Here is a 12,933-nt window from a genome sequence, read left to right as displayed (position 1 = left end):
CTAGGAAAAAAAAGGGAGAAGCTAAAAAAGTGGGAACTGAGATAAGTCTGTTATTTAGTTCAAATCACTAGCTATAGGTGACATACACTATCAGGCATTTAACAATTGAGGAACTAAGTCAATAACCTGAAAGTTAGAGGGTTAAGTACCCCTGCCTAATGATTGATTAATTGATGACGATGACGATGATGACAATAGCAGGAATTATATTACTGCTTGTCCTTCATTTTTGAAGATTAATGACATGGCAAGATGATGTCTTGACTCAGATGTGAATTTGATTTAAGGCAAAGATGCACAATGTCATCAGTCCCATCGAAGTTAAATGGAAGAACAAAAGTTAAGAAACCCATCAATGGTCCAGAATACAATGGATGACATTTGCATCTCCAACTTCTGACAGAACTCTAAGAGCTCTACAATGCTTTCTTCAGCTGTCTAAATAGCCAACAAATAGTTCTCATTCACCATTTTGCTATCGGTCTGCACAGCAGCATTTATATGATGCTTTAAGTTTGCTAAATGCTTTACATTTTATCCTGTCTAATCCTCATTACAACTCTGTAAGGTGCTGTAATTAACACTACTTCCTCAATTCCCCAATTTACAGATAAGGAAACTGAGACTAAGAGATGTTAAATAACTTGCTCAGAACTCACAGCTAGTAAATGGCTACAGTAGGATTTCAACTCAAGCTAAGTCTTCCTGCCTTCTAAACATTGCACTACAATGGAGCCACCTCAAGTAAAGGACAGCCAAAGAGGCAGTGCCAGAACTAGACTTGTTCAGAGGATAACAAGGATTAAGCCACCAATGGCAAGGGTATGGAAATGATGAGTCATGAGGTTCTGTTCATGTAGTCCCGGCTTTTCCTCCACTTCTAACAGATTCAGTCTCAAACTGCAATAATCATTAGCACCAGGTAACAAGCACTTATTCTTCAGTTAGTACTGCTACTCTTCCAGGATCCTCATGATTTTAGAATAGTTCTAAATTCCCCACCAACTTTCAGCAGCTTTATACTCATTCCCCACCTGAATCTCTACTGTCAAAATAATCAGCCAGGGGGGCAGCTAGATGGCGTAGTGGATAGAGCACCGGCCCTGGAGTCAGGAGTACCCGAGTTCAAATCCGGCCTCAGACACTTAATAATTACCTAGCTGTGTGGCCTTGGGCAAGCCACTTAGCCACTTAACCCCATTGCCTTGCAAAAACCTTAAAAAAAAAAAAAAAAAAAGAATGAGCCAGGTCAAACAGAAATGTTTCCCTAACCATTTTGGGATGCTTAGAGATAGCTACATCTCTAAGATAAGTGCTTAAGAATAAATCAAAACAGGGGCGACTAAGTGGCGCAGTGGATAAAGCACCGGCCCTGGAGTCAGGAGTACCTGGGTTCAAATCTGGTCTCAGACACTTAATAATTACCTAGCTGTGTGGTCTTGGGCAAGCCACTTAACCCCATTTGCCTTGCAAAAAAAAAAAAAAGAATAAATCAAAACAATAAATGTTTTTACCAAATTCCACTTAATTCCAACCCTTTAATTTTGATATTTAATTGAAAGGATTTTCAAGGTGATTTCCCAAATAATCTGAACAATATGAAAGGAATACAAAGCATTTCACCAGTGGTGAACGATCTTGAGTTTAAACCAAGAATTTTAGTTACAAAACTAAGAAGAGAAAAATGGTACCCCAAATTACAGTTTGAGATATAAATTCACTAAATGTAGGTTGGCAAAGGGCTTAAATAGAACTCCAAAACTTGAAAGCAAAAGGATATACTTCTAGTTTGAACTGGATAAAGAAATGGTAAATTAAGAATTCATTTCAGCTGGTTCAGTGACCATCTATGGTCATAAAAATGACCATAGAAACAGGCTTTATGTGACTTGAACAAGATCACACAGCTAGATTATTAAGTATCTGAAGATCGATTTGAACTCAGCTCCTACATCACCTAGCTGCCCCTATGTTCCTATTTTTTACATGGATAGTTGAAGGCACAAACTGCTGTAGTCTATTCTTTATGAATGTCAATAATAATACTAATAAATTAATGCCTATAAATCTAATTAAGTTTTAAAAAGTTAAGTGATTAGAGTTGTCCTAAAATCTTAAATTATTTACTTTGGGGCTTTGGATTTGATGTAGCATTTAAACTGCTGATAAAGCATTTAAATTAAAATAAATGACAAGTGCTTAAGCAAAGAGCAACTGGAATCTACCCAAAATATACACCTAGTTTATATTAACATAAAACTTAAAAATGGGCATTCTCATTATTCTCCATCCAAGAAAATGTCAGAATTCATTAGTTACCTTCTCTTCAAGTCCAAAGATGTTCTGAAGTGTATCTTAATAACTCTCAAATGTTATACTATAATTCTGAACACACTGAATACCTTTCAGTCCGAAGCTAATTCACTGTGAAGATTAACTTCTTAAAATATCGGGTGACTATGTAATAACAAATGACAATTATGAAGAATTAAGAGAAATTTAATATTTGTATAAAACTGATAAAAAATGAACTAAAAACACAAAAGAAAGGTATCTATAAATTACTAACAATTATGATAATGTAAAGGAAAAGATACCAAAAGAAAGAATTCTTAAATCAAGGGGGAAAATCATAAATGTTCTAAAGAGGAAACAAAACATACCTCTCTTTACTTATGTCAGATAAATGAGAGACTACTATGCTAATATATTTGTACCTTGGCTCACATCTTTAGTGCACTGGGGTTTTTTTTCTTTTTCACAAAAAAAGGTTCAATCTGAAGACAAGCAGTGTATGAGTAAGGAAAGCAAATATTTTACAACTGCCTTAATGTTGAAAAGTTATTAAAAAATACATATTTTTGTTTCTCAAAGTCATAACTATTGCTTAGATATGTAGTATCCAATGATGCTATTTCCTTAATTGCATAACAACACAAAAATTTCTGTACTTAGTTTCCAACCCAAAAACTTCTGATGCAGTGTCTCAAAGTACCATGAATGAGAATGAATGCCATCATTTGATTTTTTCTGCATGCTGTTATTTGGGATTCTAGTCTGTTGTGTTTTATCAGTGTATTAATAATTACACTGATGTCATGGAATTGATTTGCAGTGAAGATAAACTGAAAAAAAACAAATAAGAAAATGAACATGAATATGAAAAACTAAAACAAAAGTTTAGAGAAAACAAGAAAGGTTCCACAGTACTGAAGAAGGACAAATGCTGTCACAATTTTCAAAAAAAGAAGTGGAGTCCGAAAACTATAAGCCAGTAAATCTGGCTCTGATTCTGGTAAAACTCTAGACCATGTTGTCAAAAGGATGATGATGATATAAAGTACCAGAAAAGGAAGTGGTGATCACATAGAGCCAGTATAGCTTCATCAAGAAAACACAACGTCAGATTAATTTCATTTCCTTTTTTGAAAGATGTTGAAGACCAACATATTAGGCAAATGATACATATATATTTTAGCTAGATCTAAACATTGCAGAAATCTCAATATTTCTGGGCAAAAGATAGAGAAATATGGCTAGATTAATAGTACAATTAGATTAATTTATACCTAACAATTACTAAACCCAAAGAGAAACACATGTCAATATGTCAATGTTAATACAGAAGGACGTCTCTAGTGGTCTACATGAATCTGTGATTGGTGTAATGCTATTCAATATTTATCATCAGAAACTTAGTATAGTGACATGTTTATCAAATGTGTAAACAACAAAGCTTTGAGGAATGTTAATATACTGGACAACAAAAATTTTTTAAAAATCTAACCAGCTAGAATGTTGGACCAAATCCAGTAAGATGATATTTAACTGATAAAAAATGAATAACATTATAAATGTTCAAAAAAATGAACTTAGCAAGTACATGAAGGGGAAGATATAGAAAGTTCTTTAAAGAGTTTAAGTGAAATTCAAACTCAATGAGTCAATAGTAAGACCCATAAAAATTATTGCTATTTTAGACTAAATTATATTTAATGTTCAAAAAGATAGTGATAGAATCACTATACTATACCCTAGTCACACCATGTCTTGATTACTCTTTTGTTCTGAACTCTGAATTTTAAAGAAGACTGATGAATTGTTGAGTAACAGAGTGCTCAGAAAGATGTGAAGAGGCGCAAAACATTACATATGCAATCAGATTAAAAAACTTGGCATGTTTGACTTGAAGAGGAAACTTAATAAAGACATAATAATTTTCTTCAAGTATTTAAATGGTCACTATGTGGAAGTGGATTTACCAAAAGGGAGAACTAAGAACAGTGAGTGGAAGTAGTAAAAAAAAAAAGCAAAATTAGGTGTGATATGAAAGAAAAATTCCTAACATTAAAGTTCTCCAAGAATGGGATGTAATCATAAAGCAATGAACTGTCCCACATTGGAAGTTTTTTAAGCAAAGACTGAATTATTCGAATACTTAGTAGTAATGCTTTCAAGGGAATGTTTGATCAATTTGATTAGGTTGGTAATCTTCAGTCAGATTCAGGTTCTATCACTGAAGGTTACTTATAGTCAATGACAAATGAGTTTACCAAGGCATTCCTCATAAAAGTTATGCAAGTGATGGTGAAGAGATAAACAGAAATCAGTGATCTCTTTAGGGAAGAACCCACAATCTCCAGACAGATCCTTAAGCTGGTTCCTGAAATCACCATTTGTATTCAACAGTTTGGAGTTGCTTCAGGATCTATCTACCTATATTAACTTCAGTTACAAAAGGAAGGGTTAATATATCTATATCTATCTATCTATCTATCTATATTATTTATACACACACACACCAATATCAAGGAGGTTTACAATGCACTGAGGGGAGTTATCACAATTTCCAGGAAGAGATCTCATTTGGCCCAAATAATGTTGCTTCAGGATTCCTAGGAAAAAAAGCTAAAGACTCAATATGCTGAAGAATTCTGTTAGAAGTCAGTGGTGAATGATCTGAATGTTCATAAAGACTTAGATCCAAATAGAATACTATGTATCAATTTCCTCATTAAACAAAGGCAAAAACAAGCATTTAATAAATATTTATCAGAGGAAAAACACACACAAACTTCAGAAGATGGCATCAGAAACTAGGATGGGAAGTAAGGTCATTACTAGAGTTTAGTTTTGAGATTAGTGACTTGTCAGAGATGGAGATGAAAATGAATGCATTCCCAACATAAGCAATAGCTAGTACAAAGGCAAGAAATGGGAGATGGAATGTCACACATGAACAACAAGGAGGGTAGTTTGACTGACAATACATGATAGGAAGTAAAGTATGTATACCAAGGCTGGGCAGGTAGGTTAACTATGAAAAAAGCTTTTTCAGGCTGTGAAAGACTTTAAAATGTTAGTGGAGCAGGGGAGTAACACAGACTTGTGGAAAATCTTGGGCAGCTGTCTGAATAAATGGATAAGAGAAAATTAAGGCAGAGTTCAACCAGAAGACTATTGTAAAGTCCAGACAAGATGTGAGAAGACTTCAAGTCATGTGAGTAAATATTTGTATTTACAGATCACTTTAAAGTTTGTACAGAATATGAAAAATATAGTGAAGACTTCACAACCAACTGCATGTGAAGGAAGGAGAGTAAGGTATCAAGAATTATCCTGAGGTTTTGAATCTGGGTGACTGAGAGGATAGTGATATCCTCAAAAGAAATAGGGAAGTTTAGAAAAGAGTTGGTATTTGGGGAAAAGATGAATCATGAGTTCTATTTCAGACATGTTGAATGTTGAATATGTGGCATCTATAGAACAATGAAGACTGATTTGGTACAGTCATCAATATTTAAGATTTACTGCCAACAGAAAAGAGAAGAGGTGTATCTTTTCCCAAACTATATTGGCTTCATTGTTTCTTAGGTATGTTATAATAGTAAACATTCCCACCCCACTCCCTTTTTTTCTCTTTAAAAATCAAAGAGCCTATCAATCCAATATTAGATCAACCCATGCTGTCTCCTCTGACCCTGTAACATCCCAGAAACTATTCACTTTTCCTATTTGTATGCTCAGCATTTAGCAAGTGCTTGACAAATAAGTAAGCACTAAATAAAGTGTTTTCATTCATAAATGTCGTCATTTCCAGTCTGCAAAAATTTACCTTATAAAGGGATGTTATTCTGTGTGATTAGAAATTAATAACAGAATGAAATTTTCAAAGCAACACACTGTGACTTCTATACTATATATAAGGCTTATAACTCACTCCATGAAACCTTTAAAAAAAGAAATGTTTGGGGCAGGTAGGTGGTGCAATGGATAGAGTACCTGCCCTGGAGTCAGGAGAACCTGAGTTCAAATCTAGTCTCAGACACTTAATTACCTAGCTGTGTAACCTTGGGCAAGTCACTTAACCCCACAGCCTTGCAAAAAACCCAAAAAAACAAACAAAAAGAAATGTTCCTTTTACCCCACACATGAAAATAGGACAAATGCAAATTGCCCTAAAATATTAACCACATTGGGTTTGTGTAGATATTAATCAACTGATATTCACACAGTGTTTTAAAATTTTCAAAGGACTTTCAAGATTACTATCTGTCATGAATCTTTTTATCAACCCTGCAAATTAGATTAGGTCCTCAACTCACAATTAAGAAAAAAAATGCAAATTAGAAAAACTTAGAGCTACCAGATCATACTTTTTAAGTTCAAATTTGACCTCAGACACTTACCTGCTATGTGACCTTAGCAAAGCAACAGAAAAGGAAAAATGACAAAGGTTTCAGGAACTATGGGAAAACAGGCACGTTAATGCACTGCTTTAGAGCTATGAACTTGGTATAGCTATTTTGGAAAGTAGTTTGGAACTATGTCCAAAAAGCTACTGAACTTTTGTCTATACCATTTTGACCTACTGGGTCAATATACCCAAAATTAATCAGAAGAAAGGATCCAAATGTTCAAAAATAATTTATACCGACTCTTTTTTTTAATGCTAAAAAAAAAAAGCTGGAAACTGAGGGAGAGCCCATCAATTGAGGAATAGCTGAACAAATTAAATTAGTCTTTGAAGATAATGGAATATGATTATGCTTTAAGGAAATAATAAAGGAAAGGGTTCTAGAGAAACCAGAGAAGATTTGGTGAATCAATATTGAGAGAAGTGAGCAAAAGCAGAACAGTTTATATATTTAAAACCAATACTGTAAAAACAAACAGGATTTCAGAAGACTACTCAATTGCTGACACTGAAGTGATAGACTTAAGTATATAGATTGAGACTTTTTTTCCTGGACATGACCAATATAAGAATTTGTTTAGCTTAACTATAAATATTCTTTTTCAGTAAGGTCAAAAGGAAGAGGAAGAGAAAAGAGATTCTGGCTAAGTAAAAAATTTTTTTTTTAATTTTAAAAAATATACATCAATCACCAAAAAAATGATATTCAAAATATTTCATTTTAAAAAGTATTTCAATTTTCAAATATGCAACATTTCAAAGTATTTAAAATTTTTAAAGAGCAAATCTGAAACATACCAGCATTATATCCTGGTTCTTGAGCCAGATAGGAAGATCAGTTGATTGGCTCATTGCCTGGAACAAAGTTGCTCTGAGAGCACAATAATTATCACCTCGGACTCTCCTTATAGAGGTAAATTTCTGAGAAACCTCTTCATAGCCCTGTTCGAAAGAAACCAACATAGTCATTACTAAGTTCAGGTAGCTTAAAAAGTTTCAAACTATATAGGAAAAATTCATCCCAGGTCTCAAAACTCACAAATGTTCTTTTAAATAATCAAATACCCCCCCCCCCCGGAAGGGATATTTGATCTAATCCATTCTGCAGAGAATTCAAATGTTTTTATCAAAAAACTAAAATGTAATTTCCTCCTAATTCAACATTGTTAAGCACTTCTCTTGTAGGTACTGGGGAAAAACGATCCTTCATGGAGCTTCCAGTCTACAAGAAACAGTACTACTGGGGGCAGCTAGGTGGCACAGTGGATAGAGTACCAGCCCTAGAGACAGGAGTACCTGAGTTCAAATCCAGCCTCAGACACTTAATAATTACCTAGCTGTGTGGCCTTGGGCAAGCCACTTAACCCCATTTGCCTTGCAAAAAAAAAAAGGAAACAACAAAAAAACCTAAAAAACCTAAAAAAAAACCAAAAAGAAACAGTACTATTGATTATAATATGTAATATAATTTTTTTTTATTTTTTTTTTAGGTTTTTTGCAAGGCAATGGGGTTAAAGTGGCTTGCCCAAGGCCTCACAGCTAGGTAATTATTAAGTGTCTGAGGCTGGATTTGAACTCAGGTACTCCTGACTCCAGGGGCTGGTACTCTATCCACTGTGCCATCTAGCCACCCCAAATATGATAATTATTAAGAAATTTCCAAAACAAATGGTTCTGTATATCAAGGCAGAGGAGAAAGGTTGTCTGTTACCAGCACCAGGTAACAGGTGAGAGAATACAGGGGAGATTTCATGATAAAGTGACATTTAAATCATAGATCAAGGGAGATAAGCAGGGCTTTACTATGCAAGGAGAGGCTGAGTCTCCTGCTGGGTAAAATGGTTTTCAATGTCTGATCAAAGCAAAGAAATTCACCTGTAGAAATCAGCTGTTTCCAAGAACTAAATATAAGGTTAATTTACTGCTTGAGTTCTCCTAATAAAGAAAACCAGGGAGCAAGGTAAATAAAGTCTGCAACCATGGTTTATGAAAGACAGGAATCATGTCCAAATGAACATTTCAAGTTATCAAGCAGTCCAATGAAGAAGAAATAGTACCTGGCTAGGAGTCAGGAGACCCAAGTTGTAGTCCTGGATTCACTAAAAATATTTGGGTAATTTTGGGCAAATCACCCTTCTGGATTTCATTTTCCTCCTCTAGATAAAGGTGGAAGACCAGATATTTCTTGTGAAATGTCCTCTTATTTGACCCTCTACAGAGTTAAAGGACATGACATCTAACTCAACTCAGCAAAATCATTTCTTCAGAGGGTTAAAAAAAAAAAAAAAACATGGACCAGATAGCTACTTTCTGATTCTCTAAATTCATGTTGGGTTGGAGCTCACAAAATCTTTATAAATGGCATCAGTTTCCTCAAAAACCTCTGTGGAAGACCACATTGTGACAGTATTGATTAAACTTGGAGTCATGGGTTTAAATATGCAGGTGTGCCTTATGGAAAAAAAAATACTCCATCTGCCCTGAAAGTTTAAGAGCTAGATTTGTATTCTTACCCAGGGGGGAAAAACCAACTCACTTCAACTGGTGGAGGGATAGCAGGGGTGCCTGCAGATAAAGTCAAAATTTTCCCTCATAAAAGGACTTTGAATCTTCTCAAGCATATAGCACATGCATGTTTATTTGGATAAATTTCCAGCCTTCTAGTATGAAAGAAACTATTTTAGCCAGAAAAAAAATGTTAGAGCAGATGTTAACTGATTGTCCTATCTGGAAGGGACCTCCATATGGCCCATTCAGAATGTATGATTTTAAAAAGAATAGCATCCTGCTTAGTTCCAAAATATACTGTGCTCCCAAATAGGGAAGGTGAATCCACTGTCCTGTAAGAAAGAGTCATTTAGGACTCCACATGAATGATGAAAGAAACCTGTCAAGCAGGACCAGTTTTCATGCAAGTGATGCTGAATTGCATCATCTAGCAGTAACAACATAAAAGGTGCCAACAGTTTCTCAAGACAAATAGTAATCTGTGGCCAGCAGCCAATGGCTCTTCTTTAATGACGAGATATGGAGCAGTCCTACAATATGTCACCTTAACCAGACAGAAAGCTACTCTGAGGGCAAAGGACTAAGTTCTATACTATTTTTGTATTCTCCACAGGACCTCTAGTACAGGGCACACAGAAAATGTACAACCAATACTGATTCAACTGAAACTGAAGTGGCACAATCCATCAAAACAGTACCAGGATAAAAGGTCTACCTGCTCATACCTACAATCCCAAGTAATTTAGGAACTGACCAATCCAAAAGTTAGCCCCAGATGACTGGCAGTCATAAGAGCTATACTTTTAAGGTTTGAGTCACTACTTCTCTTTGAGGAGCAACTTCTTTCCAAAGCAAAATAGAAGTATCTGAGCCTCCCCTGATTCTCATTACTAGTTACTCTAAGGAAGGACCTGGGGAATCGTTCAACCCATAATGACGATCTTTGAGGAGAAAAGCAAATGCCTTTCAAGAATACCCTGAATTTCTCAGACTGGTCCATAAATGGTTCTATAACCTTTTCTTCATTTATTTATTTTGTTGGGTGGGCAATAGGGTTAAGTGACTTGTCTAACATTATAGAGTATCACGTGTCTGAGGTTGGATTGAACACACACACACACACACACACCACACAGTCTTCAACGCAAAATCAAGACAACGATATTCTCATAACCTAATAACTATTATCTAAAAGAACTTCTAAAAACAGGAAGAGCTACATGACCATCACTAAAGAACACACACACTGCACAGATCCAGATATGCAGGTATATAAGCATGAACATGAATTTAGTTTTAGTCACACCTTTTTCATCCGTTTTGCCATTTGGGTGTTTCCTCTCCACTCTTTTTTGCAATAGTCCATGATGTCCATTTCAGGGGCCACACTTAACTTGGGTTCTGTTAAAGAACAAATACAAAATAATAATAATCAAGAAAGTATAAAACAAAGTAGCAAGTTCATGACAAAGGCAACAATTCTTTCCACAAAATGTGCTGTTCTCCTTATTCCAGGAGAAAGGTATGATTATAACTTGATAAAGTAAAGAAGGGGAAATCTGTCATGAGCATTTCTCGCATCCATTTCATAAAACAAAGGATTTCTGAAGACCATTATGAGAATTATTAAAACTATTAGCAGAAGCTTTAAACTTGTTTTCTAGAAAAGATGAACTTCAAATCTGGCAATATACAGTAGAGAACATCCCAAGTTTTTAAGCTATTAAAGTAATAAGACTTTGGGGATACCCTGTGTACACAGGAGTAGCTAGTTGGAGCAGTAGATAGAGTGCCAGGTCTAGAGTCAGAAAGACTCATCTCCCTGAGTTCAAATCTGGGCTCAGATATTTAATTAGCTATGTGACCTTTGGCAAGTCATTTAACTGTTAACCTCAGTTTCATCTATAAAATGAGTTAGTGAAGGAAATGGCAAACCACTCCAGGTCCTTTTCAAGAAAACCTCAAATAGGGTCACAGACAGTTAAACATGAATGAAAACAATTCAAAGCAGTGCAGTAACAGTAATGTTTCCTTTCCTAGTCAAACCTTGTATACATGCTATATAAAAGCAAAGTAGTTTCACTGCAACAGGGAGATCATGTGTATCATTATGGCAGGTTGTTTGTAGCATATCCAGAGCTAAGGTGATATCACAGACCTAAGGAGGAAAAATAAGTTTACCAATGTCTCAAGATCCTTCCCTTAGTCAAAGACTTGACCAAAACACCTACAAGTGAACTGCCTAAGTTCCACCTTCTTCACATGGTTCTTGTCACCATCTATTAGTGCTTCTAGGGCTACTGATAATTCCCACAAACAGTGCCTGCATGGCCCCCTAACATTATCTCTGTGCACCTGAAATCAGTGAGTAGGACATGAACTACCTCATCCTATCCAGTGGAAGGCTGGATCTGGTTCCATGGTTGACAAAACAAGTCTGCATTCATGTCTTAGATTAAGATTAGACCCATGACTTAATAAAATCATGGAACAAAGAACAGCAATACTGCAGCATAATTTTATCACAAAAAATTTCTTTCTTGGAAATTCTTCAAATTGTAAAAATATATCATATACAAATAAATGTACTTAGCCAGCGTGAATCTTTGAAATGAAATGTATGAAACACACAGTTAAAACAATATACTCTTCTGCTACTGAGAGCAAATAAAATACAAAATTGAGACAAAGATGCCTTCAATTTATGATAAATGATGTGAATTTTAAAAATTTAGAAAATCTGCTTGTACCAACATTAAAATTTCTTACGGAAGCATTCTTTTCCCTGATAGCCTTTTCAATTGCTCAAACAATTCAAATGTCACAGTAAGATGTTGCAAAATGAAAAATGTGACAGTTACGATTGTATACAGAAGCTAGTAGTTGGCACAGTGGAGATAAAGTGCTTAATCAGAATTCAAAAAGAACTAGGTTCAAATCCAACCTCAAGTCACTATGAGCTTAATAACCCAGGGCAACTCATGAAACCTCTTTTAGCCTCAGTTTCTTTACCTGTAAAATGGGGAGAATAACAGACATACCTCCCCAAGTTGTTGTGGGACCAAACTGAGACAATATTTGCAAATATAAGCTAACCTTAAAAAAGTATTATGAAAATACTAGCTATTGTTGTTCATTTTCAATCATTAAACATTTATAATGTGCCAGCTCAAAAAGAGCTTACAATCAATGAACTAGATATGAATTCTATTATAATATGTCCTGTAAACACAAAGTGCTACATATGAATGAAATCACCAACATACCTGATAACACTCTTTCACGTACCAGTAATTCTTTCTCCTTTTCTATTTCATCTTCAGCACGATACATGTCCTCCTCCTCCCTAAAATACCAAAAAAGACATTTCAAACTTTCTCTTTTTATATCATATATATATAAATATTTTAGAATTCACTTTTTAAATAATGGATTAAAAGTTTTATAGCTCTATATTTTATCTTAATTGATAACACTGAAAAAAACTAGGTGGTAGAGCAGGGAATGTTCTGGGCAAATCTTCTACTCTAATAATGTCTCATAATACAGTCATCTATGTTGGTTCCTTCTCCCACATTCAACAGATAGAAAACAACAGTTGTCTTCGATGACAGCAAATGTTGTTCTGTCATTTGCATGCTTGACTCTGTATGTTCCCATGTGGGGTTTTCTTGGCAGAGGTACTAGAGTGGTTTGGCATTTTCTTCTCTATCTCACTTCACAAATGA

The 12,933-nt window shown here is 35.0% G+C and overlaps 1 protein-coding gene across 4 annotated transcripts in view; it reads right to left on the bottom strand.

Moving 5' to 3' along the window:
* Positions 1-12,933, bottom strand: part of OTULIN (OTU deubiquitinase with linear linkage specificity) — a 35,817-nt gene that overhangs the window by 10,361 nt on the left and 12,523 nt on the right. For 2 of the 4 annotated variants that reach the window (XM_074206524.1, XM_074206522.1), the window contains exons 2-5: positions 12,494-12,551; positions 11,252-11,363; positions 10,512-10,606; positions 7,496-7,639 (exon numbers count right to left, since the gene is read on the bottom strand). In XM_074206524.1, coding sequence (XP_074062625.1) covers positions 7,496-7,639; positions 10,512-10,606; positions 11,252-11,363; positions 12,494-12,551 — 409 coding nt within the window. Of the gene's footprint in view, positions 1-7,495; positions 7,640-10,511; positions 10,607-11,251; positions 11,364-12,471; positions 12,552-12,933 lie in introns of those variants that run through there. The other 2 variants (XM_074206525.1, XM_074206523.1) reach the window with 2 other exon arrangements.

Source organism: Macrotis lagotis, chromosome X (assembly GCF_037893015.1).
Source record: "Macrotis lagotis isolate mMagLag1 chromosome X, bilby.v1.9.chrom.fasta, whole genome shotgun sequence".
Classification (NCBI taxonomy): Eukaryota; Metazoa; Chordata; class Mammalia; order Peramelemorphia; family Peramelidae; genus Macrotis; species Macrotis lagotis.
The sequence above is the reverse complement of the archived record's forward strand: the minus strand, read 5'-3'. Positions and strand labels throughout refer to the sequence as shown.